Here is a 27,373-nt window from a genome sequence, read left to right as displayed (position 1 = left end):
TGGCCGCTTGGGCAATGAGCCAGGGGATAGATGATCTCGCTCCCTTCCTCTCCTCCCTGTGCTCTTAATGTAACTCTGTCTCTGCAATATAAAAAAATTAATTAATTATAATGGAGGTGACCAAAGCACTTGAGCCATCCCTGCTGCTGCCCGGAGTTGGAACTGGAAGCAGAGGCAGGCACTTGTCGGATAAGGGATGTGGGGTCCCAAGCGACATCCTAACTGCTTTGCCAAGCTGCCTGTTCCCTTTCTGAATCCAGAAACAGTGAGGTGTTTAAAAAGTAGTGTTGGGGGATAGAGCATTGGCTTGGCAGGATACTGTTTAGGATGCCCGTTAGTCCTTGGGTGTGACCGGCTTGTGACTCCAGTTTCCTGGTAATGCAAACCCTAGGAGGCAACAGGGTTGGCTCCTGCAGTGGTTCCTGTCTCCCGACCAGGTCCTGGCTCCTGGCTTCAGCCATTGTTGCCATGAAGGGGAGTGAATTAGTGTGTATGAACTTGGCTGCTCTCTTCCTCTGTTTCTCTGCCTCTCCAGTAAATAAGTAAACATGTAAAAATTGGTATAAAATGTGGCTATTTTTGACTAGGACTTCAATGGGAAGGAAAAGAAGCAGATAATAAACAGAAAAAGATCAAGTTTAAGGCAAAATCTCATTTGCCTATTTGGTCTCCCGAAGTCCACCAGGGTCAAGAGGAGATAAAGGGAGTCTGAGTGATCTTTCAGAGGTTGGTCAACAGTGACTGGGGAGGGTAGACATGTATTCACTGCGATATGCAAGATGAATACTCATTAATACCTACTCGATGTGTATTACTTCGTTGTTCCTCATGCAACTTCACGAGGGGGAGATTGTGAGCAGATGAAGTCATAGAGGCATGGAGAGGTTATGGCAGAAGCAGCTCAACGCCAGGGCCCAGGCTCTCAATCGAGTAGCCCAGCATTGCTGCTGCTAGTCTACTGGGGTCCCATGGTGTTGTCTTTAGTGGGAGAGCCAAGGAAGAAAAGGGGTCCTGTGCTGGTGGATGCAGCCTAGGTCTCAGGTGCACAGCACCAGCTGGAGTCCCCAGAAGAGCTCTGTTGGCCGCATCTGTACAGCAGGAACAAGCCCAGGTCTGTCCAGTCCCTGCTTCTGGCCACCTCCAGTCTCTCTGGCTACTTGGGTCAAGTCAAAAGAAGCCTTACACAGCACATCTAGGTGTCCCCAGGAAAGGGCTCAGAGTCTACCTCAGGGATTGGGGAGTCAACTAGAACAAAATACCCAGAGGCTCCAGACCCAATAGTTCATAGCCTCAGATGCAACGATACCTGTTTGGGAGGAAGCAGCACCAAGAAGCCCTCGCTACCCAGGACTGTGGGTGACATAGGCCGGGTGTCTAGAGGTCATGTCCTTCATAGGCTGGACCCTCATGCATATCATAGACAAGTCGCCTCCCCTCCCCTCTCCCCTCAGTCGAAAAGAGAGGTGCAAATGCCTGGCGGTGGCTGTCTCTAAGAGCCCCAAAGTCTCCTCTCTTTTCCATCAATTCGCAATAGCTGGCAGGCAAGGGATCCTCCCATCAGTGACCATGTTTCCACTTCCTGCCCTACCCCAACAGGCAACAGAACTTATTAGACAATGGCTGCGTTGACAGTATGCCCCCACTCTGCTCTGCCCCCTACCATGGCCCGACTGCCTCTTACCTTGGCCTTTTGGGTCATTTTCTCCAAGGGGTCCTCCTGCTTCGTCCTGAGAGCCCAGTTCTCCACTGCCCTGTTGGGTTAGCACACAGCAGACAACAATGAGAACCCCCAACAACTGCAAGTGCTGCTGTACTCCAGGCCCCGGGTTCAAGGGACCCAGCTTTCTTAGTTGCTCCATCTGCTTGGTCCCCATTTTCCACCTGCAGTGGGCAGGGAGGCCTCAGGGAGCTACTGATAGGTTCCTGGCTGTACTTGAAGTGATGGGTCTTTGCCTCACTGATCTGCATGGTGGTCCAGAGGAGGTGGAAGTTTACTGGGTGGTGGGAATAAGAGCCAGGTGGCAGGAGGAAGCAGGGCACCTCTTGGAATCCCTGGGAAGTCTGGCATGACTGGAGCAGATTGAGAGATGGGGAGTGGGGCAGGGTTTCAGACTCCAAAGGTCTTGCCCACAGGTTAGGACTTGGAACTTTGCCTGAAGGACCCATGGAAGGCACTGAGGCTTGAGGACAGGCAGCCACGGGGTCAGGTGCTTTGGAGTCAGTCAGGCTCTTCGCTGCATGCCTCAGGGACTACAGCTTGTATCTCTCCTCAACATTTGGTGCTGTCTTCCTTCTCCTGCAGCTTGCAAGTTGACCACAGGGTCACCACCCAGAAGTCTCTGTAACAGTTTTCAACCCTGGCCACCCATTCAAATAATTTAAGGACTTTATGAAACAACATGATTCCCTCAACGTGATACAAAACAACAAAAAAATTAGACTCTGGGGGCTGGTGCTGAAACGAAGCCTCTGCTTGCGGTGCCGGCATCCCATATGTGCGATGGATCGAGTTCTGGCTGCTCCACTTCTGGTCTGGAAAAGCAGAAGACTGCCCAGATCTTTGGACTCCTGCACCCACGTGGGAGACCCAGAAGTTTCTTGCTCCTGGGTTTGCTCTGGTCCAGCTTTGACCATTGCAGTCATCTGGTGAGTGAACTAGAAGATGGATGATTCTCTCTGTCCTTCTCTCTCTCTCTAATTCTGCCTTTCAAATGAAAATAAAATAAATCTTTGAAGCAAAATCAGACTCTGGAAGTGGGGTGAAGTTTCTGAGGTGATCCAACATGGAGCTGGGATGGGAACAGCTTCCTAGCAGCCTAGGTGGCATGGCAGGTGAACTTGGTGACCCAGAACAGCACCATGCATCTGATGAGGCTTCCCTCATGTCACTCAGCCCACCAGCCACAGTGACACATCTGGCCTGTAACATGCAGGGCTCTGGGCATCTCTGCTGGGTCACCCTGCTCTTCTAGACACAATCACAGCTTTGCTCTCTCACCAAGTGCCATCCTACATTGCGAGGGGTCATGCCTTTCCTAGCCCCTAGGCCCCTCCGACTTCCTGCCCTTGCCACCTTTTTACCCAGGATGCTGCTCACTGGTTTGATTAGTGTGAGCCACTGATGTACAAAAGCTACAGTAGGTCAATAATTTTCCTTCCTTTGGGCTTCTCCTTTTGGAGACAAAGCCAATTTGGTTGTGGCATAAACCAGATCCATTTTAGAAGAAATGGAAATATTTAAGGAAAAAAAATATTGCAAGGAAACTTGCCTCAGTCACAGTAAATTACTTATGCAAAAGCCTGGAAGAGAGAACAAATATTTGAGAGTCCCTGTTTATAAAGTTTTTTCATCTGAAAGGAAATTGGATGAAAAGAGAGAAGCAGGCTTCATCCCTTGCAGGAATTTTGAAGTCCAGAAGGATAAACCTTGAGTCTCAGCAACTCAAAGCTATCTACCAGCTTCTGGGAGCAAGAACAATGGCCATCTTTCAAAAATTCATGGAAAACGTGCATTCTGAAAATGGGATTGCAATTTTTTTTTGGCACTGAAATAAACTTAGCACTTAATTATGTTTTTTCATGTACTTAAAAAAATTATCAATTTGTTTATTGTCATTTTATTTGGAAGGCAGAGAGAGACAGACACAGAAAGAGTTTTTATCAGCTGGTTCACTTGAAACACCTGCAACAGCCAGCTAGAGCCAGGTTAGACTGAAATCGGGAGACCAGAACTCCATCCGGGTCTCCCATGTAGGTGGCAGGGACCCAGGTGCTTGAGCCATCACGTGCTGCCTGCCGGGATGTGCGTTAGCAGGAAGCAGGACTGGAAGCAAGGTGCCTGGCCCTGAGCTAGGCACTCCCATCTGGGATGCAGGTGTCCCCAGCAGTGACTCCATTTCTGCACCAATGCCTATACCTTCCTGCTCCTTTGGAAATGACTCACAGTCTCATTTCCCAGTCGGGAAGATAGAGGCAGAAAAAGTTAGGGATCCGGAAAGAATCTTCAGTTGAATATTTGTTAGGAAAAAAAATCCTTATTTGATATCCTATCCATTTAGCTATATGCTGCTTAGAAAAATATCAAAAACCTCTTACTTTTGAGCTATATGAACACATGTGTGAAGCAATTTGTATTGAAGCGCATCCATTCATTACTAAAGATTGGAAACAACCCTAAATGCCTTTCAACTGAGGACTATAGAAAACTTTGCTAATTTATACCATGGGATACTATGTAGCCATTCAAGAGAAATAGACTTTTCTTTATGGATTAATATGGAAAGAATTCCAGGAAACACCAAGCCAAAAAAAAAATTGTAAGATTCTGAACAATGTGTCTAATGTGCAAACATGTGCAGAAAATGTGCATTTGTGTTTGCTTCCATGAAAACATGCATCGCACAGCTGCAGAAAGCCTGGCCCTGGCAAGAGAGGTTGTCTGAGGGAACTGAGCGACTGGGACATTCCCTGTTTTATACTCAAAAATTTTAAAAGCTGCTGAGACTCTTTCAGACTCAAAATTTGGATTTAACAAACCAAAGCTAAACAGAATCCTGTCATTTTTTTTTTTATATGAGTGACGAATGCAGTCACAACCCAAGTGACTGGAACAGCGCTAAGACAAGTTGAATGCTGTCCCCAGAAGTGACTTGGGATTTCATGGATTTGGGAACATTTACATATACATGAGACATCTTGGAGATGGGGCCCCAATCTAAACACAGGATTCATTTCCATCTCATAAACATTTTACACACATGGTGCGTTGGTGACTTTGTACCATGGTTTTTGTGAGTGTTGACTGCAGTGTGAGATCAGATGTGAAATTCTCCACTTGAGTCATACAGTACTCAAGAGGTCTGGGATTTTCAGATTAGGAACGCTGAGCGTGCAGTAGCTGGAGAGAGGGTGAAATGGAGAGAGTGAAAATGTAAATTCTAGCTCTGTCGCTTGGCTCTTCACTGTGGTTTAGATAATTTAGGTGTCCCAAGGGTCCAGGATTAGGAGTGGAGTCCCTAGGGCATGCTACTGGGAGGAAGCAGGACCTGTGTGTGTGTGTGTGGGGGGGGTAGTGGTGCATGGTGGGAGGTACATATGGTGATGTACACACACTCACACACACTCATGCCCCATTGCACTCCAGGACAAACCAATGCCCACCTTGTCTGATCTGGGATTTTAAACCTCAAAAGCTGTAAGTAAACCCTTTTCTGCATAAAGTTAATGGCCTCGGGTATTTCATTGCAGTAACAGGAACCTCACTAACATCCATCTTCTGTTCATCCAGCTGACGAGCTTTATAGAGGGCCTGCTGCATCATGCCAACCACAAGGGGCACACAAAGATGACAGATCTGTGTCTTTCGAGCTCCCTGACCCCTGGGGAAATGACAAGAAATTTCACAGTGGCCATGCAGTGTGACAAATATGGAGGCAGACAATAACAGGTGTCTGCCAGGCAGTGCTGAGCCTTGCAGCAAAGGGAAGGTAGACCTGTTCCCAGCAGAGGAAGCAGCCATGTCGGTGAGGGAGACTTACATGTGGCTGTAATGTGTGGGCAGTGGGGATTTGATAAGACCCACATCTTGCAAGCTGCAGCTTGTAGGTTTTTTTTTTTTTAACTCTGCATTTAAAAAGATATTTTCTTTGGAAGAAAAATACATCGTTGATAGTGGGAAGGTCTTGGGGATATGGTGAAGAGTGTTGAAGAGTGTTGGCAAACCAGTGGGAGGACTAAACTAGGTTTCAACAGAGCACCCACGGCAGCGCGGTCTAACAGGCCGGAGCAGGGGGAGGCTGTTACTCTGCCAACTGCACATACGAATGCTGGTTCTAGAGCTGCTGGGAGTAAGATCCTGTCCAGGTGTCCTAACTTAGGCACTTGACATGCTGTGTATCCTAGTGGTTACTGAACAGCTGAATCTCAGCTTGTCTACTGTCCCCTGCCCCCAATCCCACCATCCAAACCTCTACCATCACACTTAGCATCCCTCGAAAACTCCAGGCCCACAGCAGCCTAGAGAGACCCAGAGGTCAGAGTAGTGCAGGATGCAGAAATCAACAGGAGGGATTCCAGCCTGTCTCCAGCTAGTTGGCATGACTTATCATTGGAGCTCAGCTTCCTCGTCTGTGAAATGGGAGTGGTGCCAAAGATTGCACTGAGTTCCTGGAAGGCTTAGCCAGGGAGATACCTTTGGAAATTCCATGTAACAGATTGCATGACACACACACATAAACGACTATGCTCTCTTAATAATGGAAGAAAATCATATCCCATTTGAATGTATCAACTTCAGGTGGTGTAAGTTTTCAAAAGACCTCATGGACTTAAAAAAATTGTTTATTTTATATGGAAAGGCAGACTTACCGAGATAGAAAGACACACACACAGAGGCAGATATTTTCCATCTACTGGTTCACTAGTTAAATGGCTGCAACATCCAGAGTTGAGCTGATCTGAAGCCAGGAACCAGTAACTTCTCTGTGTCTCCCATGTGGGTGCATGGACCCAAGGACCTGAGCCATCTTCCACTGCTTTCTCAGGCCATAGGTAAGGAGTTAGATCAAAAGTGGGACTTCCAGGGCATGAACCAATGGCCCATATGGGATGTTGCTGCCACAGATTAAGGATTAACTTGTTATGCTACCATGCAGGCCCCGTGGCTCGTCTTTAGTGAAAAAAGAAAATTGGCAGAATCCTAAGGTATTGTGTGAGATCAAGATGGAAATACATCATCAACTCTCAGTTTTCGTATCGCATTCTGAAGGCAGAACAAAGACGTGTAATTAAATTCTTCCTAGGAATCGAGCAGATAGATCCCAGAGACAGCAGGTGCCTCGGGCTCTGTGGCTTTAAATCCCAGCTCCCTCCGCTGTCAGCCATGTCTCCGACGATCTCTGTGCCTCAGTTTCTTCATCTGCACCGTGGGGTTTGGCACAGTAACCAGAAAGGCGGGTGAAAAGATGAAATGATCTTCAATCTGTGAGGGCCTGGCCCGTGGCAGGCATCAGTGGCTGTTTGTTCCTTTCTCCCTTGTGAATTGAGTTCTTTATAGATGTGAACGGTCTTTGAAAATGCTGATTTCATAGAAGGCTCACCTCACTGGTGAGAGGCCGGCACGGAGGTCCCAGTATTATTATCTCTGCTTTATTAGGGAGCGACAAGGTCATTCAGGGTCAGAGAAAGCCCGGGCTTTACCAACTACTGGTCAGGCACCTTAAGATAGAGAATGCACCACTTAATGCCGGGCCTCTGTTAGGAAATGCAGCCGACTCGATAACCCGAGGCCCTTTCTTGGAAATGGTATACTGTGCTCCTGGATTCATTAGGTCCAGCGAGCAGCCCAGGATCCCTCTATAACTGTCTGCCAGCTAGTCAACAAAGCAAGTCTCCATGATGCTGGGAACCAGAACTTAGCTCAGCAGCAGTGCCCTCCATCTTTGGACCACAAAGCCAAGCACTATTTCCGGGTTGCTTTCAGTCTTTACCACCTATGTGGTGCATCCCTGAAGTGACCCAAGACCCAGTGGCAGTGGCAGCCATCCTGTGTGCTTGCTGCCATGTACTGGCACTTACTTGCCTGGGCAAAACCCGAGACCAATCTGACTCAAAAACAGGCAGCTCCATGCTTTAAGTGCAGGCATACCTAGCTTTCATGCCCATGTTCAGGCAGTTTTCTCTGCCCACCCTGCAGCTGAGGCCATATGTGCCTGCCTGTGACAGCTGCGTGGTAGGACACTCATATCTACCTCCTCACATTGGGCATAACCCATGTCCCTTTGGCATCAGTTATGTTTACTGAAATCTATGCCTGATACAAGCAGGGTGTCCTCTAACATGGACGAGTCATGTTGCCTTCAGTGCTCTAAGAAGGTTCTTCTATTGCTTTTTTATTTTCTAAGATTCATCTATTGTTCTTGGAAATGCAGATTTATAGAGAGGAGATACACCGAGGAAGATTTTCCATCTGCTGGTTCACTCCACAAGTGGCCGCAATGCTGAAGCTGATCTGATCTGAGGAGCCAGAAGCCTCCTCCAGGTCTCCCATGTGGGTGCAGGATCCCAAAGCTTTGGGCCATCCTCTATTGCTGTCCTAGGCCGCAATCAGGAAGCTGGATGGGAAATGGAGTAGCTAGGACAAGAACCGGCATCCTTATAGGATCCTGGCACTTGCAGGAGGAGGATTTGTCCACTAAGCCACTGTGCTGGGCCTTGTAAGGAGGTTCTTAAACTTCATATGTTGCAACTGAGAAATGATTGAGTGAGAAATGAATGAGTCTCCCCCACAGCCACCTCTACCTACCTCTTCCACACCTCCTATGTTGATATGGCTCATTTCATTGTTCAGTTTTAGAACATAGGCTCTTCAGAATGTCAAGGGTGGAGATGATCCATGCTTGCAATCCTTGGAGCTTAGCACATGTCTGATATGTAGACTATGCTCCATACGTGCTGGCTAAAGGGAAATGGATGATATCTTGGAGAGACGAGAGACAACTCTTCAGAGTTCTAGCAGAGACTTCCAAGTTTCAGTGAATCTGCCAGCTGACTGCAGACACGCATGCACAGGGGTGGTAGTGTTGAGGGATGCCTGCATGCTTGGTTGACAAGGAAGGCAGTGCTTCTGCTGGCTGCATTCCAGTTGGAAATCTGTTAGCTGTTGGTTTTGGACTGAGTGTGTGGGCTCCGGAGCTGGGTTGCCTGGCTTTGAGTGTTGTTTCTGCCATGCAGCAACTTGCATCTTCACCAAAAGATCTGACCGTTGAGTTTTCTCATGAAACAGGACAAAGGCATCTGCTTCTTCATTCATCACAAGAGTTCAGTGGGTGCATGCATATGAAACTCAGAGCCTGGCATGCAACAAGAGCTTCAGAAAGCTGCAGTTACGGTAATCTGCATCTTTTCCCATCTCCTTCCTCTATCTGCATCTTTCCTATTGTGTGCTGTCACCTGTGACATGCCATGCTTCTGATCTGTACACAGACAAAAATAAAGTGCTCTGTGGATGGGCAGGAGATGCATGAATGAAACATATGGATGACATGCATTTGCCCAGCCCTGCAGGGGAAGGACAGCCCATGTGCTCTGCTCTGCATTTATTGTCCTTGCCTGCACGACCCCAAGACTGCCTTTCTCCAAGCCATCCTTGAGAACCTGGGAGCTGCCACATAAGGAGAGCTGTAAGCACTGAATGCCCCAGAGAGAGCTGTGGCCTCTCAGCCAGGGACTGACCAGGGGTATAGGAGGCTGAGTGCAAGCTCTGAGAGCCCTGTGGAGTCATACTACATGATCATGTCCATGTCTTCAAGAGGGTAGGCTGGAAAATGGGGCTGAGAAATGACAACTCCCTTCCCTCCTGTAGTGCTGCGTCAAAGTTGCTGAACAAAAGGTGAACACAAATTGCATTGAAAAATTATTGTAAAATTGCCTTTTCTGAATTCTACGGTTTTTGGATGCTGTAAGTAGAAATCTCATATCCCTATCTGCACAACTGTCACTGTCAAGATGCTCTACACTTTAATGATCTGTTCAGTGTCTGTCTGCTGCACTAACCTAGGGCAAGTCAGGCCTCCCGGACTATTTGGTTCACTGATGTATTCCAAGGACCCAGCATGTGCGAGACACGTAGTAAGTAGCAGGTGCTCAAATACTGGTTCTATGAATGAACAGTACAGGAGATGACATCACCTCTTCAGGAAAAAATCAACCATCATTCTTTTAAGTGCTAAGGGAAGAACGAATCTATTGCTTGGGAGGGCTCCACTGATGTAATAGAGCTTGGCCATATTATCTTTCTGAATACTTGAAACAAACATCAGTTGTCTTGTTGCTCAGAATGATTCTTTCTTTTTTGCACTTTTAAGGCCCTATTTCCTTTGTGAGACACCTATTCTACAACTGTGTGGCTCCCGGGTGGGCCAATGATGCTACATTTGGGCTTGGGCATGGGAGCCAGGAGGTCCAGCTTCCTGCTCTGGAGTAACCTGGGGAAGAAGGGCTGCTGCCAGACTGTCCTGCTGGAGAGAAGCCTCCCTGAGTGAAGCCCAGGAAAGCAGGGCTCAGTGGAGAAACAGGCTATTCAGGCAGATGCATGGCTGTTGACCAAAGCTACACCTTGTGAAACTGGAATGGGGGAAGCCCTGAGAAGGTAAACCCAAGACGTCTGGATTGGCTGAGGTCTAAAGCCTGATGCTAAGACTTGCACTCTTCCCACCAGTTTGCTAGCTAGCACCACCATCAGGAATTCCACAAGGGTTTGGTCACCTCTCCCTGTTTCTGTCTGAGCCGCTTCTGATCAAAGGCCTGTGATGGTGGCCCTTGGGATAATAGGAAGGCTCTGTGGTCCTTCCAGGCCTGGGTAGGTCCCCTTAGTGATTTATGGCTGCTTATTTCCAGTCCAGGAACCTCTGAGGAAGGCAAAGAAGGGGGGTCCTAAATCAAAGGACTATGGGATGACAAGGGTGGGCCAACGGGCACCTCTCATGTGGCATGTACCAGTGCAGGAGGCAGGCTTGCAAAGACAGACAAACGGCACCCTCCCCACAGGGACCCTCTGTACCCTTACGCAGAAATGAAGTGGAGCTTAGGAGATCAATGAGCTCTTAGAGAATAGAAGACAAGACCAGCCCTCCTGGAAGAGAATTCGCAGCTGACGACTTCTAAATAGTTAAACCAAGAAGAATCTGTCTTCCCCACAGTGGGACTCCGGCTCGACCGAGTTGCAGGGGTAGAGCAGTACCCCATTATTTCAACGACTATGAGAGCAAATGAATTCCATGTGCCAGTGCCATGAGGCGGTTCAAAGTTACTCTTTCTCCTCTCTGTTCCATGTCCCCCCCGCCACCCAAACCAGACACCCAACTGATTTGTCCCCGATGGCTGGCTGTGATTACTGTCCTAATTTGTTCTTTCTTCATGTGCTACAGACTGCCTATTTTCTGTCCCTTCTGATAAAGCCAGAGCTCTGGGGGACTTCTGAGGCTGTTTTTTTTTTTTTTGTACCATGCAGAAGTGTATTAACTGGCATTCCTGTGTCTGTGTCTATAAAACCCCTCGTCGGCTCAGTGTGAGACCACCTTCAGGAACGGCGTCATGTCGATGTGCAGCTTGCGCGTGGAAAATTCTTTGCTGTTTGAACATATCGGCCCTTTATTTATACAACTTTGAGGCTCTCCCGTCTTCTGAGCCGCTGCCTCCAAGGACTGCTGGGCTCCCTGTGAAGACAGGCAGAGAGCTCAACTTTCACAGGAAGGCTACCTGGTGCAACCAGAGCAGCCCGCAGCCCCCAATATTTATAGAAAGCAATTCTTCACCATTGGAACGCTAATAACCGCACCAATTTGTACCATCCGGGATGTAGTGTGTGTGTGTGTGTGTGTGTGTCGGGGGGGTGGACCAGAGGGAAAGATTTGAGATTGGCTAATAATTAATACCTGGGAAAGTGGGGAGAGGGTCTCAGGTTGGAGTGATTTCCTTGAAACCTCATGACAACTCCGGGAGGCTGGTATGGTTACCCCCATTTTCACAGATAAGGAAACTGGGAGGCTCCAGGAGGTTAAGCAATTTGCCTAAAGCCATTATTGCATATGTGGCAGTGGTCACGTCCCATATCTGCCTAAGCCTCCCTTTGCAGTGAGATCACTGGGATGCTTCTATGGCTCCCTCATGCTTACTGCCCCACCTGGGTGAAGCTAAGGTATGGCAAGATTCCGGGCTAGTTCTGAGCTGAGCTTGTGAGGGGTGCTTAAGGAAGATTGACTGAGTGAGTGGCGTGGATAGGAAGGAAGAACGGGCTAGCAGAGGAGCTTGGGAGGGGAGGGGGGGCAGAGAAGGGGGAAGGGTTTGCTCTTTGGAGTGCATCTTTTCAAAATGCAAATGACCAGGTCCCCTTCCTACTGAAAGCCCTCAGGAAGGAGGCCAGCTGGCTTGCAAGGTTCACCAAGCCCTTTTTGCCCAGCTTTGGACTCTCTCTCCTGCCTTGGCCAGTCACTGCACACCTTGAGCAGGGTGCATGTGCTTGGCCAGGCAGAATAGTGAAGTCCACATTGACAGGAGGTGAACACTCCTGCCCTTGCAGTATGCACGCCTAACCACTGGCTAGGGAAGGAAGGTGAGAATTAGCACATAAGAGAAGCTCAAAGGGGCAGGCCTTCCTTTCTTTCCTCTGTGGGGAACACTGTTCCCCTTCAGCACCTCCTCAGCCTTCAGCTCTGGCTTGCCTGGGCCCCTGAGATGTCCCAGAGACCTGAGCGCTTTCTGTTCCTTGCCACAAGGGTCCTTGAGGGTGAGCAGCCATTTCTCCTTCCCACTGGGTTGAGGCAGGCAGCCCAGCTCTCCTGCTCCCACACCCTCCTCCCTGGCAGTAACTGCCAGGACACACACACTGGACACCCATTTGCAGAACAGAAGAGCACCGGAGACAGGAGCCCCACCATAGTCACTGCCTTCACGGGGCGGTGCGCGGTGAGGATGGTAGGGGAGTGGGGTGTGTGTGTTTCTCCTTCCCAAAGATGCTGGATTTGCTATGTTCCCTGCAATCACCCTGGGTGTGTAGTTGGCCACGTCCCCGTTTTCTGGAAGGCTAGCTCTCAGCTGGCCATCTTTCCAGGCAGCCTGAAGCTCTCCCTTCCGCTACATTTCTGTTACTTGTGAGTGTTGGTGATGCATTAGCCATTGGCGGGGGTCCCACAGGCGGCCATGATTCCAGTGAGCATCCACACCCTTTTCCTTTGTTTCGAAATGTGGCTAGGGATTTTTCCGGACACATAAATATCCCGTATTGGGTCATCCCAGCTGTATATCTGATAAACTTGTCGGAGTGAGGCAGCCCCTCCCTGCTTGTAGACCAAATGAAAGCTTAGTTGGGTCCAAGTGAGAATCAAAGTATTCCAAGCTTTCTAGCCTTCGCAACCACGCATGAATCACTGAGTAGAATAACAGCAATCAGACGATGCTGTTTTGAAGGAAATCTCTGCATCATCCCCAGGAGAAGATTTTGTGTTAGGCTGCAAGAACAAAAGGCCTAGCCAGGATCCATTGCATTGGCTGGAATTACTTTAACTCCTTACGGGCTTGGGGCGTGGGCCCAGATGGAGGAGTGGGGAGTAGAGGGGCTCTCAGAGCAGTCCTTCTAAACCATTCAAACTATAAATCTTTGTGAAACAATTCCCTCGCCAGGATGGCTCATCTCCCCGATGTCCAGGAGGCCATCAATTCTAGCTGGATGGGGTTTTCAGAGAAGGCACTATAGCTGGGAGAATGTACAGTGCTGGTTGTGTTTATTGTGCTCAAGTGTTCTAGAAAAAAAAAGACAGTGAAAGGAGGAGGGGTTGTGGGGAAGAAAGAAAACATGAAACAGAGAGAGAGAGAGAGGATTGGAGGTGATGGTAAAAGGCATAAGAATAGAAATACTGAGACCAGGAAAGGAAGGCTTGGGCATGGTGACTCTTCACTCGTTACACTGGGATGTACTGAGTGGCCTTGTGAGGGTTGGACAAATGACATAGGCGGGATGACTTGGGACAGTGGCTAGTCCAGAAAGACAACGCAGTGGTGACAGGGTGAAGGGCAGTGGGGAGTGGTGGCGACCTGCCTGTTGCTGGTCAGGGAAGGTCTGTCTGAGGAGGTGACATTGGAACAGAGGGCTGGATGACCAGAGGGAGCCAGGCATGGGTAGATCTATGTTTAGCAATCAGTGTAGCCCAGGTCCCTGTGGGCGGTTCACTTGGAGGTAAACCCAGGCAGGGGTTCTTTGCAAAGGAAAGCAGAACGCCTGACCTCTAGGTTGACTCTGCCCTGGCCTCCTGGACCTCATCCCTGACTCTGGGAGGCGTCCCTCCTGCTTTCTGAGTGGCTGAGCCGCCACACCCGACACTCCTGGGTATGCAGAGACCTAGCACAGCAGAACAGAGAGTGGCCAGAAGTCCAGGGCTCTGTGGGCAGAGGACAGAGATGGAAAAACAAGGTGAAGTAGAAGGAAGCCGGAAGAAAACAGAGATGCCAATACTTTTTTTTTTCCTTTTATGTGCAGATTTTCGTGGGAATGATGAAAAAAAAAAAACTGATGGAAGGGTGAAATGTTTAGCAGAGCATCAAAACTCATCCCTTCACCTGCAAGGTATTGTAAATACTTTAATATTTTTATGCTTTGCTAAAGACACCTGGGAGCCTTTCCCTTTAGTAAATGAAACAATAAAGATTAATGAGCTAATTTGGTAAAGCTGATTTGGATTGCACAGAAGGCATTGCGCAAGCGCTTGGCATTTAAAAAGTTATCTGACATTTAAAAGGAGACAACTGTTAATGAATTCAAGAGCTAATCTTATACTCTGACCGAGTGAGCCATGGAAAATCCAGGATTATTATCTTGCTGTAAACATCATGTGATTTAGTTGAGCCATCAAAAGAGAGCTATCAGCTGTGCATAAACACATACACACAATGTAGCACCTTGGAGGACTTCCACTCAGATTAAATGGGTACCTTCCCCTTTCCTTCCTTATGCTTGGACTCTAAGAGCTAAACCCCAGTCTTGGAAGAAACCCTATTTCCCCAGCAGTTTTCCTCTTTTTCCCAGCTTGTGTGTTCTGTAGGGCCATTGCCAGGGTTGGCGCCACAAGAAGCACATGAGGTTCCAAACTCAAGACTAGGTCCCCACCCATGGGCCCCACAGAACCACCAAAGATACAGATCTGTGCTGGAGGCATCCTGCAGGTTCCCCCCTTTCCTTCTCCCACTCCTTTCTAATTGGGGTTCCCCATCTTTGTAGCTGCCGCTTAATGGCTCCAAGAAGAGCTATTGTCCCTCATTAAGGCCGTGGCAACACTCTGGCTAGCCAAGTGCCTCCCACACAGCTCACAGCTTCTTTTTGCTGGAGAGCGAGCTGCCAAGAGTACCTGGGAACCTGTGGGCAGGCTGGGCTGCAGGGAGGCCACTGAGGGAAGGAGGGCTGCTGTGGCCAGGAGTGGACTAGTGCTAGTCTTGGGGCAATAGTGTACACGGGAAGGAGGCTGCCACTGAAGCCCCTGCATGGGCGTACACAGGACGTGTATCTCTATGAGCAAATAAAGGGAAGAATCAGGTTTCCCTTCTGGGAACCAGGCTCCCCATTTAGGCCAGAAGTGTTTCTGCATCTCCCTTGGGGTTCCAGCAGGGACAGAGATCTCAGAAATTGAGTTGCACAGCCTGTGTGGGATGGGGTTGGGATGGAGCTGGGGTGGGGGAGTGAGAGAGGTGTGGTGGGGACAGGAAGCAGTGGGGCTGGGATTCTCTCAGCCCCTGGCAAGGGCAGACAGCTCAAGAAGCTGCTCTGGCTCTCTCAGATTTTGCTATTTCTTGACCATGGCAGCCTAGGCACCCAAAAGTGGGCAGCAGAAAGGGGCAGGGGTGGGGCTGGAGGGCACCTGGAGTTCTGCTGTGGTCAGGATGCCTGAAGGAGGGCAGGGTGATGGTGGGCCGGGGTGGGGATGGGGGTTCTGTCTGCACTGTTCACCTCAAGCTGCTTGGGAGGGGGATGAGGCACACTCAGGGTCTCCACTCTAACCCCCCACCTGCCGGCTTAGCCCCTGCAGAGAGCAGAGGGGACCTCAAGCTCTCCTGGGGCCCCATGCAGCTTGAAGGTGCCCCAACCATTCTCTGGCCACTCCCTGTGGGCCCCTGGCGCACTTCTTAAAGCTGCAAAGTAATGTGGTGGTGAGGTGGGTGCGGTGCAGCAGGAGGCTCCTCTAGTTAGGCGGGGTGGAGACAGCGTTTGGTCAGCAGCCATTTTCACACCTCTGCTCTATGGAAGGAGATTTTCCATTCCCCTGAGGGGTCAGCAAGGCAGCTGGCATGCAATAGCCTAAGCCAAGCAATGCAGCAAATGTCTAGTCCTAGCTAGCGCCAGGGACTGCGTTTGGTGGCTCTTGCCATGCTAGTCATTGTTCTGGACTTCAGCTTCCCTACCATGAAAATGGGGCCAAGTCATTGCTGCCCTTAGGGAGATTGTGAGCGACGGGACATGGACCATGTCTGGGAGGGGTTCTTAGCCATGCTGCTAGCTGATACAGTCCTCCGTTTAATTATAGGCTTGTGGACACAGCGGAGTTCTCTCTGGATCAGCAGGAGCTGGGGAGGAACTCAGAGCCAAGAGTGATCTCCTGTGCCCCAAGGGAGGCAGCGACCTGCTGTTCTCAGGGAGGGGCACGGGAAGGGACCCCAGGCTGAACCCCAAGGTGTGAGACTTCCTTGTTGTGCTGGGCCTGACCTGGCTTTTCCAGTCTGAGCGCTGACAGGCAAGGGATGCTCACCTTGGAAACCGATTCCCTTGTAAAGTGGGCATTTGAAAGCTCCTGGTTGCATGAGAAGAGAATGTCGTTGTGGTGCTTTGATTCCGAGGTGGGCCCCCAGTGTTGATCTAGCCTGTAATCTAGCCAGAAAGTGGAGTTGAATCAGCCTTGTAGTGCTGCTGGCACCACAGTGGGCTGGATGAAAAGAAAATGTCCTTTCCTTTTCTCTCCTGTCCCCGCTAAGCCCCCTTCACTGCCCTGCCTTCTCTATCAGGCGTCCTGTCTTCTGCCCTCTTACCCCCTCATGGGCAGCTGTGCCCTGGGGTGGGGCCAGCTGGACCCCTTGACCTGGCTCATATTCCCTGCCTCCCTTTCTTCCCCAGGCCTTCAGCTCCCCAGGGTACAGGCAGAACCATTTAAGCAATTACCTTTACTAGGCAGAATCCTAAGTGATGAACCAGAGCTAGGGCTCCAGACCAGGGAGGGGGCAGCTTGGAGTTGGGGAGGGGGGAAGGGGAGAAGGTTGGTAGATGGGCTCAAAGTTTTCGCAGTCCTTCCTGCTTTTCAATCTCCTTCTTCCCTCGGTAGAGCCTTTAGACTGTACACATGCTCCAGGCACAAGTCTACAATAGCAGGACAAGGTGATAACCAACATTGTTATCCAGGATAGGGGCTGCCAAGTGCTAAGCCTCGTGTTGGTATTTTCCCAAGTGCTGTGGCTGTGGCACCTAATCCTTGTCATTCCCGAGGCAAGGATTGTGTTCCTTTTACAGAGAGGAAATGGAGGCTCTGAGAGGTTAGGCAAGCTGCTGAAGGCCACCCAGCCAGGAAGGAAGACAATGAATCTCAATGCAGTTTAACAGGACTCCCAAGTCACCAGGGCTCTTTGCACACACAGGTCTGGAGCGAATGGGCCCTGTAGGTCTTGACACCTGTTTTCTCATCTGTGTGTTGGGGACAGTAACTGCACGCCCCTCCCAGGATGTCACAAGAGTTAAGGAAGACAATGTAAAGTCCAGCACATAGTAAACCTCAAAAAGTATCAGCTGGGGCCAGTGCTGTGGCATAGCTGATAACGCTGCTGCCGGTATCACCAGTCCTGGCTGCTCCACTGATCCAGCTCCCTGCTCATGCACCCAGGAAAATTATCAAAAAATGGCCCACATGCTTGGGCCCCTGGGAGGCCCAGAGGAAGCACTTGGCTCCTAGTCTGAGCCTGGCCCAACCCTGACCATTGCAGTTACCTGGGGAGTAAACCAGCAGGTTGAAGACCTCCTCTCTCTCTCTTTCTCTCGATCTCTGTCTCAGTCTTTCTGGCTGTAATTCTTTCAAATACATAAATACATCTTAAAAAATCAGTTGTTACTATAATTTAAAAAGATACTCTCCAGATATTAAAGACATAAATATTACAGCTTCTGTTAAGTACATGGAGTCCCCAACATAATTCTCTGAGGCCAGAGCTGTGGCACAGGAGGCTAAGTCTTTGTCTGCTGTATCAACATCTCATATGGGTGCCAGTTCAATTCCTGGCTACTCCACTTCTGATTTGGCTCTTTGCTTATGACTTGGGAAATCAGTGAAGGATGGCTTGAGTGTCTGAGTCCCTGCATCCATGTGAGAGACCTAGAAGAAGCCCTGGCTCCTGGCTTCAGACTGGCCCAGCTCTGGCCACTGTAGCCATTTGGGGAGTAAACTAGCAGACATAAGATTTCTGTCTTTCTCTTCTTTCTCTCATCTCTCCTCTGTGTAAATCTGCCTTTCAAATAAAAAGAAGTAAATCTTTACAAAACTAGTTCTCTCCAGAGGATGGCATGATGACTCAACTGGCTAATCCTCCACCTGTAAGCACTGACATCCTATATGGGTGTCAGTTCTTGTTCCGGCTGCTCTACTTCCCATCTAGCTCCCTGCCTGTGACCTGGGAAAGCAGTCAAGGATAGTCCAAAGCCTTGGGACCCTGCACTCACATGGAAAACCCAGAAGAAGCTCCTGGCTCCTGGCTTCGTATCAGCTCAGATCTGGCCATTGTGGCCACTAGGGGAGTGAATCATTGGACGGATCTTTCTGTCTCTCCTTCTCTCTGTATATCTGACTTTCCAATAAAAATAAATACTTTTTAAAAAAAGTCCTCTGTATGTCATAGAGGTTTAATATTTTCCTTAACTAAAAAGAAACAGGCTGGGATTGTGTGTCACTGGCACTCAGCAGTCTCATGATAGATGTGAAAATTCAACAAATAAAAGCCTCGATTTTGTAATTAAAATAAACCTCTTTCACTTATTTCCTCAAGTGTTCAAAAAATATTTATCTGACAGGTAGAAAAGGACACAGAGAGAGATAAGGACCAGTCTTCCATCCACTGGTTCTCTCCCCAGATAACCACAACAGCCATGGGTAGAGCAAGGCCAAAAGCAGGGACGGGAACTTGGTCCAGGTCTCTAACATGGGTAGCAGCAAGCCAAGTACTTGAGTCACCTGCTGTTTCCCAGGGGGCACATTGGCAGGAAGTTGGACTAGGGACTTGAACCCAGGCATTCTGCTGCAGGCACTCCCAGTAACAGCTGCTGTGCCCAACACCCACTCCGTTTAGGGAGTGTGGAGATGGACAGTGATTCCCTGGGCAAAGTTGAACTGAAAAATGAGGTTTGCTTAGATGGCTGAAGAGTGTTGAAATCAAATTCTACAACAAAAGCAGGAGGGGAGAGCTGGAGGTAGCATATACCTGCCTGGCACCAGAGGCTGTATTAACAAAAGCTGGCTTTACAAATGACATGCAAAGGAGGGGTGAGGAGGAAAGAACACTTTTGGTGGGGAAAGGCAGACAGGCAATCCTTCCAGGCACCCCTCTGAGGCCCAATGCTAGTTCCAAGATTCACCAACAACTCCAAGAAGAAGGCCAGTGACAACTGCAAATGTGTACAACTGGATCCCCCGAGGGCTTAGAGCTGGAAGTGTGGCCTAGTACAGTGATGCTGGGAGGCAGCAGAAGCTGTAACAGTCCAGGCTTCGTGGGACTCAGAAGGAATTCACACTGGGCTAGCAAAGGTAGGAAAGAGGAAAGACTGAGTCTGGGTCTCCTTCTTCTCTGGCTTTCTGCCTCACCCTGTGAGCCCGTCAGCAGGAACCCATCAGGCTATCATTTGACATGGGACCCTCTCCAGGGGCAAAATTAACAGGTTGCCCAATCTTGGACATTCAACTTCCTAAACCATGAGCTAGCTAAGCCTCTTTTCTTTGTAAAGTACCAGACCTCGGATGTTCTGTTATAGTAACATCAGAGAAACACAGAAGACAACAAAGACCTGGAAGTACTCTTGGATCGTGTGTACTTTCTGGAAAGATTCCATTGTAATTGGAATGGCGAGGTTGGCAGCAATTTAGAACTGCTGAACTATCAAAACCACTTGAGCAAGACCGTTGGAGCATGCCCCACATTGAGGACCGTGGGATGGTTGGGAGGTTGGAGGGGCTTCTCTATCTCTTCTCTTCCCTCAGATACAGGAAGAAAAAGAGAGAATGTGGAAACAACGGTCTTACCCACTTCCCTGTAGCCCTTGACCCTTTGCGCCCTAATCACCTATGTAAAGATCATCAAAATAAAATAATAATATGAAGAAAAGAAAAAGATTGTGGGGGCTGTCAGTCAAATGTCAGCTGACCCCCCTACCCTCACCCCATTGCTGTTGCTGGAAATAATCTGACTTAGAGAATTGTGGGCATGCCAGGACATTACTGTAACAGCAATCAAAGATTTATTGATTGGCTGTTTTTGCATGACTACCACATGCCAGGAACTGGATACAAGAGACACAAATGTGAACGAGGCAGAATAAGTAAGTCCACAGCTTGCCCAAGCCTAGTACCTTGTTTTTTTAGACAATAACCCAACAGTTAAATGGAGCAAGAGATTGTATGACTTAAGACATTGAAACAAAAGTTTATTTTGTACACTTGCACCCAAAACTAATGTATCTACAGGTGGTTTTTTTTTGGGGGGGGGTGGTCCTGAAGGAGGAAGGCTGAGAGGGATATGAACACTACCTGTCAAACCATCAAGCAACAGATGGGGTAAACACAGGCTGATTCAACCTAAATCCCAGTGTGGTACAATTGCAGACTACTCTTTGAAATCCAACGAGAGAGCATATTTAGGAAACATAAGATGGCATATGACTTTCTACTGTCACAAACTTATGACACCTGACCTCATGAGATAGAATAAGATCAGACAGAAGTGGCTGTGTGAAGAGGTGACATGATTCCATTCTAATGGAAGTCTTGGGCCTTTGCTCCACCAAGCCATCACACAGAACCTAAGATAAAGCACGTGGGAAAGGATGCTGACTCTCCTTAACTTGGAAACAGCTGGAACAGAGGGAGAAAACTCATAATGTGAAAACTGGTGAGATGCTTCCTTTCTCATTTTAAAGAAAGATCCTTAGAAAAACTAATGAAGATTGTGTGTGTGTGTGTGTTTTTTTTTAGACTACTTCTTTTTTTTATGGACCATTTCTTTGGCCTGACACTCCTACAGGTCAGTGGCTCTGGCTGCTCTGGTCCCTGGCTGACATAGATATAAAGCCACCTTCACACTGAGATTCAAAACTTGGCAGAAACAGGAGGAGCAAAATGTTGAGAAAAAAAAAAACAACAAACAGTGAGAGCCTTACAAGGCAAATTCTGACTGCCCGATTCAACAGCGTAATAAAAACCTAGTGAATGTTAGCAGTACTCAGTTTAAAAACCCATCATGCTAGGGCTGGGCTGAGCCTGTGTATTGCATATTTGCTGTATGCTGGTATGCTGTGATTGCCCGATCTTTGTAAGCTAGACTTCAACTAAAACCAGCTCCTCTCAGGAGCTACCCTTTTTTCTCAAACGGAAAATTTTGAAAATAGGCAACCAATGGAAAAGCTAAATAAAATGCAAATGCTCAACCCAACCCATCCATAATTTCTAGTTAGAACAGCTGAACTCCTTTCTCTCTCTCTCTTTTTACATAACTGTAGTTACAACTGACTTACTTTGTTTTCCACTTTTAAAATATTAAAATATTAAAATATTAAAAGGTTTGTTCCCCAGGGTACATTTAACAAGGTCCAAAAGCATGTTTGATGTTTACACTGGGGATGGTATCAAACTGGGGAGGGCCAAAGATACTGCTCAACCTCCTACAACACAGAGGAAAGCTTCCCAGAGCAAAGAACACGTGGGCCAAAATGTCGGAGGAGTGGAGACCAAGGAACTCTTTGTTAAATAATTACCTTAACATCAGATTCCAGAATGGCCAATAACTCCTTTTCTCCTGGTTGAATTAAACCCCTCATGGAGAGGGATGTGCTGGCATCAAGGCTGCATTCCTCCAAAGTCAGATCGCTAGGCTTTTCCTAATCTTTCTCCACTATAGATAATGCTGTAATGGACATCTTCATTTAGTCCTCCCCTACTCAATGATTTCCTTAGGATAAATCCTCGAAGTCAGAAATATGGAATCATTGGATGTGGGGACGTTTCCACGTTTCAATGCTGTTCAGGAGTCATACTGCCATGTTGCATTGCAAATGGATTGCTCCAAATGACAATCTGCCAGAACTGTGTGAAGTGTCCTAGTTTCACCCAGACCTTGGCACCACCAGGTGTTACCACTTAAAAGCATGGGAGGAAGCATCAATCTCAAGTTCAAAAATAGCATCTTTAGTTTGCCTCAGTAGGCATGCAAACCGCTACTTGGGAGGAACACTTTTTTCCCTATTTATTTTTTCATTTTATTTTTGACATGGATTGCTTATGTCATTTGCTTATTTTTCCGACTGTCTGCACGTTTGAATTTTGAAATGGAATGTCACCTTTGCTGTGTATAGGTAGTAACTGTACAAGTCAATGCATCTCTCTCCAGCACGGCCATAGCTATGTTCAGGTATCCTTCTGGAGTTTTCATTGACACTTTCAATATGCCATTCACGGGCTGGTCACCTTCCCTTCCCTGCAGCCTCTACACGGAAAAGCCCTTGGAAGAGGAACAGCTTGTCTGGCAGTGGGTGTCAGCGACCCCAGCAGGAGCAAGACTCAACTCAGAAGCCATCCCGGGATCTAATTTCCCTTAATCAAACGGAAGGCCTGAGGAGGAGCCACAAGGCAGAAAGAAAAATAAATCCGAGGGAGAACAGCACCTTGGGCGAGGAGCTGGGAAGACCTGCATTAAAGAAAGGGCACTGTACCTCCAGGACTTAGAGCTGGCTGCGCTCTGCGTGCAGCTATTAACATGCAAAAAATACCTTCATAAATACTTGATTCTGGTCACAGTGGGGAGGCAGTTCATTTGAAAGAGGAAATGGGAGCTTGGAGTTGAAACACGTCTGCTTGTCTCCTTTTTCTTTTTTCATTGCTCTTTTCATCTCCACATTTCCCTTGTAGCTTTCTTCCCCCTCCTCCCCTCACCCACCCCGCCCCTTTCTCCCCCTACCAACTTCAGCCTCTCTTTCAACTCCCGGGAAGTTTGCTGATTCAGTTGCTGCTGCCGGATTTCCCTTGGTCTTGCGGCCAGGGTCCCTGGGTCAGGCGTGGAAGGGCTGCCTGGGGACCCTGCCACCCTCGTGCTTGGGCATCTGGAGTGCCGGCTCCAGACTTGCAGCCAGGAGACCGGGCCGCAGTCTCCAGTCCCACCAGCAGGGGGCACCCGGAGGTGGCCTGCAACGCTGGGCAACTGCAGGGACCCAGTGTCTTAGGCTAAGTCCGCGGTTAGACACTGCTTTCCGTATTTAGGCCTGCGCCTTCTCCTTAAAAATGGCGATATCAAAATCCTGCACCTTTGCAATCTCGGTGTCCTTTATCCTACCTACTCGCAGCCGGCACTGTGATAAAGGAAAAAAAAAAAAAGGCATTTTCTAGGGCTGAGTCCCTAGGAGGGCTAGACAGACCCCCTGAAGATGGGGACAGGAGGCAGGGGATGTGGAGTGGGGATTCCCTACAGGAAAGAGGGAGCAGAAGTGGCCACTGCTGGTCCCCCCAAAGGTCCACGGTATGCCATGCCCTCGCCTGCTGCTGGATGGAGCTGGGTGGGGCTGGCCGGGACAGCAGTCTGTGGCGTTCGCCTGTGGCCCATCAAGGCAGGGAAGTGAATGAAGTTGGCTAGGCGGAGAGCTGTTTCTAAATCCCTTCCAGATGCTTTATAGTAAACATGAAATTAGTCATTTGCATGGAGTAGGTTGAGGAAGTAGTTAAAGTCAAGGCCAGTGATTAATCTAATAAAGGGCCATTAGTCTGGAGAAGTCAAGGAAGGGGGCGAGGGAGGCCAGGAAGACCCCTGGCTCTGCCCCCAGCTTGGCCCGCTGAGTCTGGGCTGTGGGGACCTCTGTGTCCTCTACCCTTGCCTGTCCTGCCAGGCCTCTCTCTGAAGGCACTAAATCGACAGGGACTAGAGCAGACTCTCGGGTTCTGGGGGGAACTAGGCCCATCTCAGCCCAGAGAGGTCCCCACCCCTGCCCAGCAGGCTTGCCACAGCCTCGCAGGGATGCCTGTTGGGTGCCAGTGCGGGGCTGTGTGCCATTAGCAGCAGCGAGGGAAACTCATGTCTGTGTCTGACCTCAGAGGGGACCTGGCCTGCCCACTGTGGGCGTCCAGCTGGAACCTTAGGACCCAGGTCAGGCACACGGATAAAAACAAGTTCCCGTTAGTCATGAGCTGGAGGGAATTGGAGAAAGGCGGAGTATGATGTGCAGCAGGGAACTGGGCCTGAAGGAGGAGTGGAGAGGGCGGCCTGGAGACTGTCACGCAACAAGGGGAGAGACCTGGGAGGTCCCTGGAGCCAAGCGGCTGCGCCCGCCTCAGGTTTTCTGAGACCCTGGCTGCGGCTCTAGGAATTCCCCCAGGGCCCTTTCTAAAGAGAATTTGAAGACAGGCTCAAAGCTGCCAATGAAGTCACACACTTATAAATATTTGTGAGCACAGGCCTTTGAACCACTCATAGATATTCCTAACCCATCCGGGGGAAGCATTTTCTTTCTTTCTTCATGATTATTCTTGTCTCTCTTTTCCTGATGGCTAATCTCCTCTCCCATTAGGAACGGAAGGCAGGACCTTCGCCTTGTTTTTTTTTCCTGACCTGATATGTGACTCCTGCAAAAGTCAAGCCTGGTTGGCCTTCAGTTTGTTTTCTGTGATTTCAGTTGCCCATGGAAAATTCCAGAGATAACCGACGTGCTTTAAATTGTGTGCCATCTTGAGTTACCCGGTGAAGTCTTAGGCTGTCCTGTTGGGTCCCATTCAGGCCATGAGTCATCCCTCTGCCCTGTGTGCTACCTGCCCGATGGATACTTGGTGGCTTTCTCATTTATCAGATCCACTGTCAAGGGATCGCAGGGCTTGTGGTCAAGTAACCCTTATTTTACTAAACAGTGGCCTCAGAGTGCCTGAATCCTGAAGCTGGCAGCTTGGAGATGCCAGAGAGGGGACAGAAAATGCGTTCTTTAATAAGTGAGAAGTCTGGATGTCTCAGACAACACATAGCATACAGGCATCTAGATATTCTTCATGGTTTTAGGCGTTCCCTGCAGGGCCTGCAGCACACTCCCATGGATAACAGAAAACTACGCTAAGTCAAGTTCAGATATCCCAAGTTCAAGAGTAAAACAACTACTGTGATGATGTCGTCTAATTGCCTCATTTTACTGATTAGGCAGGTGAGGCCCAGAGAGGCCTCCCTCCAGAGCCCCACGGAGGTCACACAGCAAGCTGGGACTAGAGCCCAGGAGTCTGGATTCTGAAGTCTCAGGCTCCTTCAGAGCTGATCCTGTACCTGCATCTCCATTGTCGGGCTCAGAGGCGAGGCTTCAGACAGAGTCATGTGGAGATTACTTTTGGATTCAGTGTCTGCTGTGGGGGAAAAAGAAATCAGAGAGAAAATGCAGTAAGGTCTTCAGCTCTAGGTCTCATGGATTTTTATTTCTATCATATACCTACATGGCCGGTATATGCACATTAAGGCGTCTACACACACTGACACCTCTGTCAGTAAGGACCCACGCGACAGCTGTCACCTCTACAGGTACAGGTAGCACACTCAAACCTTCTCCTTGGATTGACATATTTCTGGTTTCAGTTGGTCTTGAAAAAAATCAGAGTAAATCCTTTGTGCTATTAAAATTCAGATAAAGCTGAAATTAAAAAGGAAATATTGATGGAAAAAAAATCTGCTGATGCTGGTAGATATAAATTTTGTATGTTCGTACTCCACTGAAGTGGCAAAACACTCCTGCCACCTTCCAGATAGAGAGATCTGCCTTTCTCCTGCTAGCGGAGAGGGCAGCAGCAGAGGCAGGAATACCAAGCAGAGCCCGAGGCCAAGCTGGGGCTGGGCGGGGCGTGCAGGGGATGAGGGATTTGCAGGGTTCAGGGGTCCGGCTATGAGGCATGTGCCACGCAGACCCGAGGTGGGCTTGGCATGCACCCCCTGGAATGCTCCATTGTGCTGAGGGTTGCAGCATAGAGTACCTAGCACCAGGAGCTGTACCCCTGGTGAGGTCCTGGTGAGCCCAAGGCTGCCAACTTGATGGTTTGAGAAGATAGGATTTACTGCAGTCTCCCCTTCCCATGGAAACAAATTATCAGGGGAAATTTAAGATTTGACTAGGTACATGCCCCAACTGACAAGGCTTTTAGTCCCTTCTAGGGAACCAGTGTTCAACAAAAAAGTTCTGTCCATAACCGGTACTCCTAAATAGCTCTCGTGAGAGCTTCTGATGCCCTCTGTCTCTGGGTCTTCTTGACCTGAGGCCCAGAGAACAGTTCATGCTGTTGGCTCAATGCCACATCATGAAACAATGCCCAGCCAGGACCCAGGACCCAGATGTCTTATACACTCCCCTCCACATCCTGCCATCTCCTCTACAGCCTCACTTGGGCTTGCCATGTCACAGCTGTTTGGCCACAGGCCATCTTCTGGACAGATCCAGCCCGGCAGAATTGTGTTGTGATGTGGTTCACTTCACTGTGGCTTGGAAGGAATCATGGCTCTCTTAGAAACAAAACTTATAAATTCTAATGCAGGAGGAAAGTGCTTGTAACACCAGGAGAATGAATCAGTCAGCCAGAGTTCAGGAAACATAAACACCATTTTTAGATAGGAGACTGAAAAATCACTTAGGACTTCTCCATCTCTTGGGTCAAGACCTTGGGAATGTACTGATGGCCAAGCTGTCAAAGAGGAGATACAACTCAAACTGCATTCCTGGGAGCGCAAGCAAACGGGAGTGGTCAGACTTCCTCTTGGAACAATATGGCAGGATCCACCCGTTATCAGGTCAAAGAAACTGACTACGCTATCAACCCTCCCAGACAAAGGGCTGTGAATGCAGGGCCCAGCTCATGCTCATTGTTCAGGAGTCAGGGTGTGCTCAGCCACAGAGCACACACTGTTCAACTCAGGCCCGAAGCGAGAAGCTCATGGCCTGTGATGAACGCTTATGCCATGGGAGAGATAAACAGAAAATGCATTCCTTCCCCGGCGGCCCACCGGCCGGCCTGAGCAGATTTTCAAATGCCGGCATTCATCTAACCGCAGGCTTTTAGCAAGGAGATAGCACTCCCACCAGATAACCAGGCCGTTTCAGAGATGACCCTTTCCTTGATGGTGCCTCATCCTAAACCTCTCCTGCCTCCTCCACATCATGGGATGCCTCACCAAACACTCACTACTTAAAAAGCATTGGATTCTAGGGTGGAATATAGCCCCTTCAGCTTCCTTCCACTTCAATCAGTGTGAACTAATTCCCAAGCTGCTACTGTGCCTTGTTTTAAGGACATCGGAAACACAGTTCTATTATTTTTATTGTCCCAGAACACTTAAGTCTCCTGGCAATGGATACTCTGGGGGTCTCATTTGATGTCAGATAATCTGACTCCAGAAAGTTACCTATCAGGCCAGGTGGGCCACCTGAGCATGTCAGCTCTTGGGAAAGAACAGCAGGTCAGGAGGCTCCAGATGGCCAACTTGGTTACACTGGGAAAGCTCCTTGAAATCAACCTCTTTAGGGTCTTTGTCACATATGCCATTTCTGAGTGGCACCTCCTTTGATGGTCCATCACTAGGGTAGGAGATAGGGGACACG

General features: G+C 48.9%; 1 protein-coding gene across 1 annotated transcript in view; it reads right to left on the bottom strand.

Moving 5' to 3' along the window:
• Positions 1 to 27,373, bottom strand: part of KIAA2012 (KIAA2012 ortholog) — a 121,792-nt gene that overhangs the window by 34,107 nt on the left and 60,312 nt on the right. Inside the window, exons 12-14 of the mRNA XM_040984387.1 lie at positions 25,063 to 25,139; positions 11,076 to 11,213; positions 1,682 to 1,751 (exon numbers count right to left, since the gene is read on the bottom strand). Coding sequence (XP_040840321.1) covers positions 1,682 to 1,751; positions 11,076 to 11,213; positions 25,063 to 25,139 — 285 coding nt within the window. The remainder of the gene's footprint in view (positions 1 to 1,681; positions 1,752 to 11,075; positions 11,214 to 25,062; positions 25,140 to 27,373) is intronic.

Source organism: Ochotona curzoniae, unplaced genomic scaffold, assembly GCF_017591425.1.
Source record: "Ochotona curzoniae isolate NIBS_2020 unplaced genomic scaffold, NIBS_Ocur_1.0 contig_4148, whole genome shotgun sequence".
Classification (NCBI taxonomy): domain Eukaryota; kingdom Metazoa; phylum Chordata; class Mammalia; order Lagomorpha; family Ochotonidae; genus Ochotona; species Ochotona curzoniae.
This window is presented reverse-complemented; position numbering and strand designations above follow the sequence as displayed.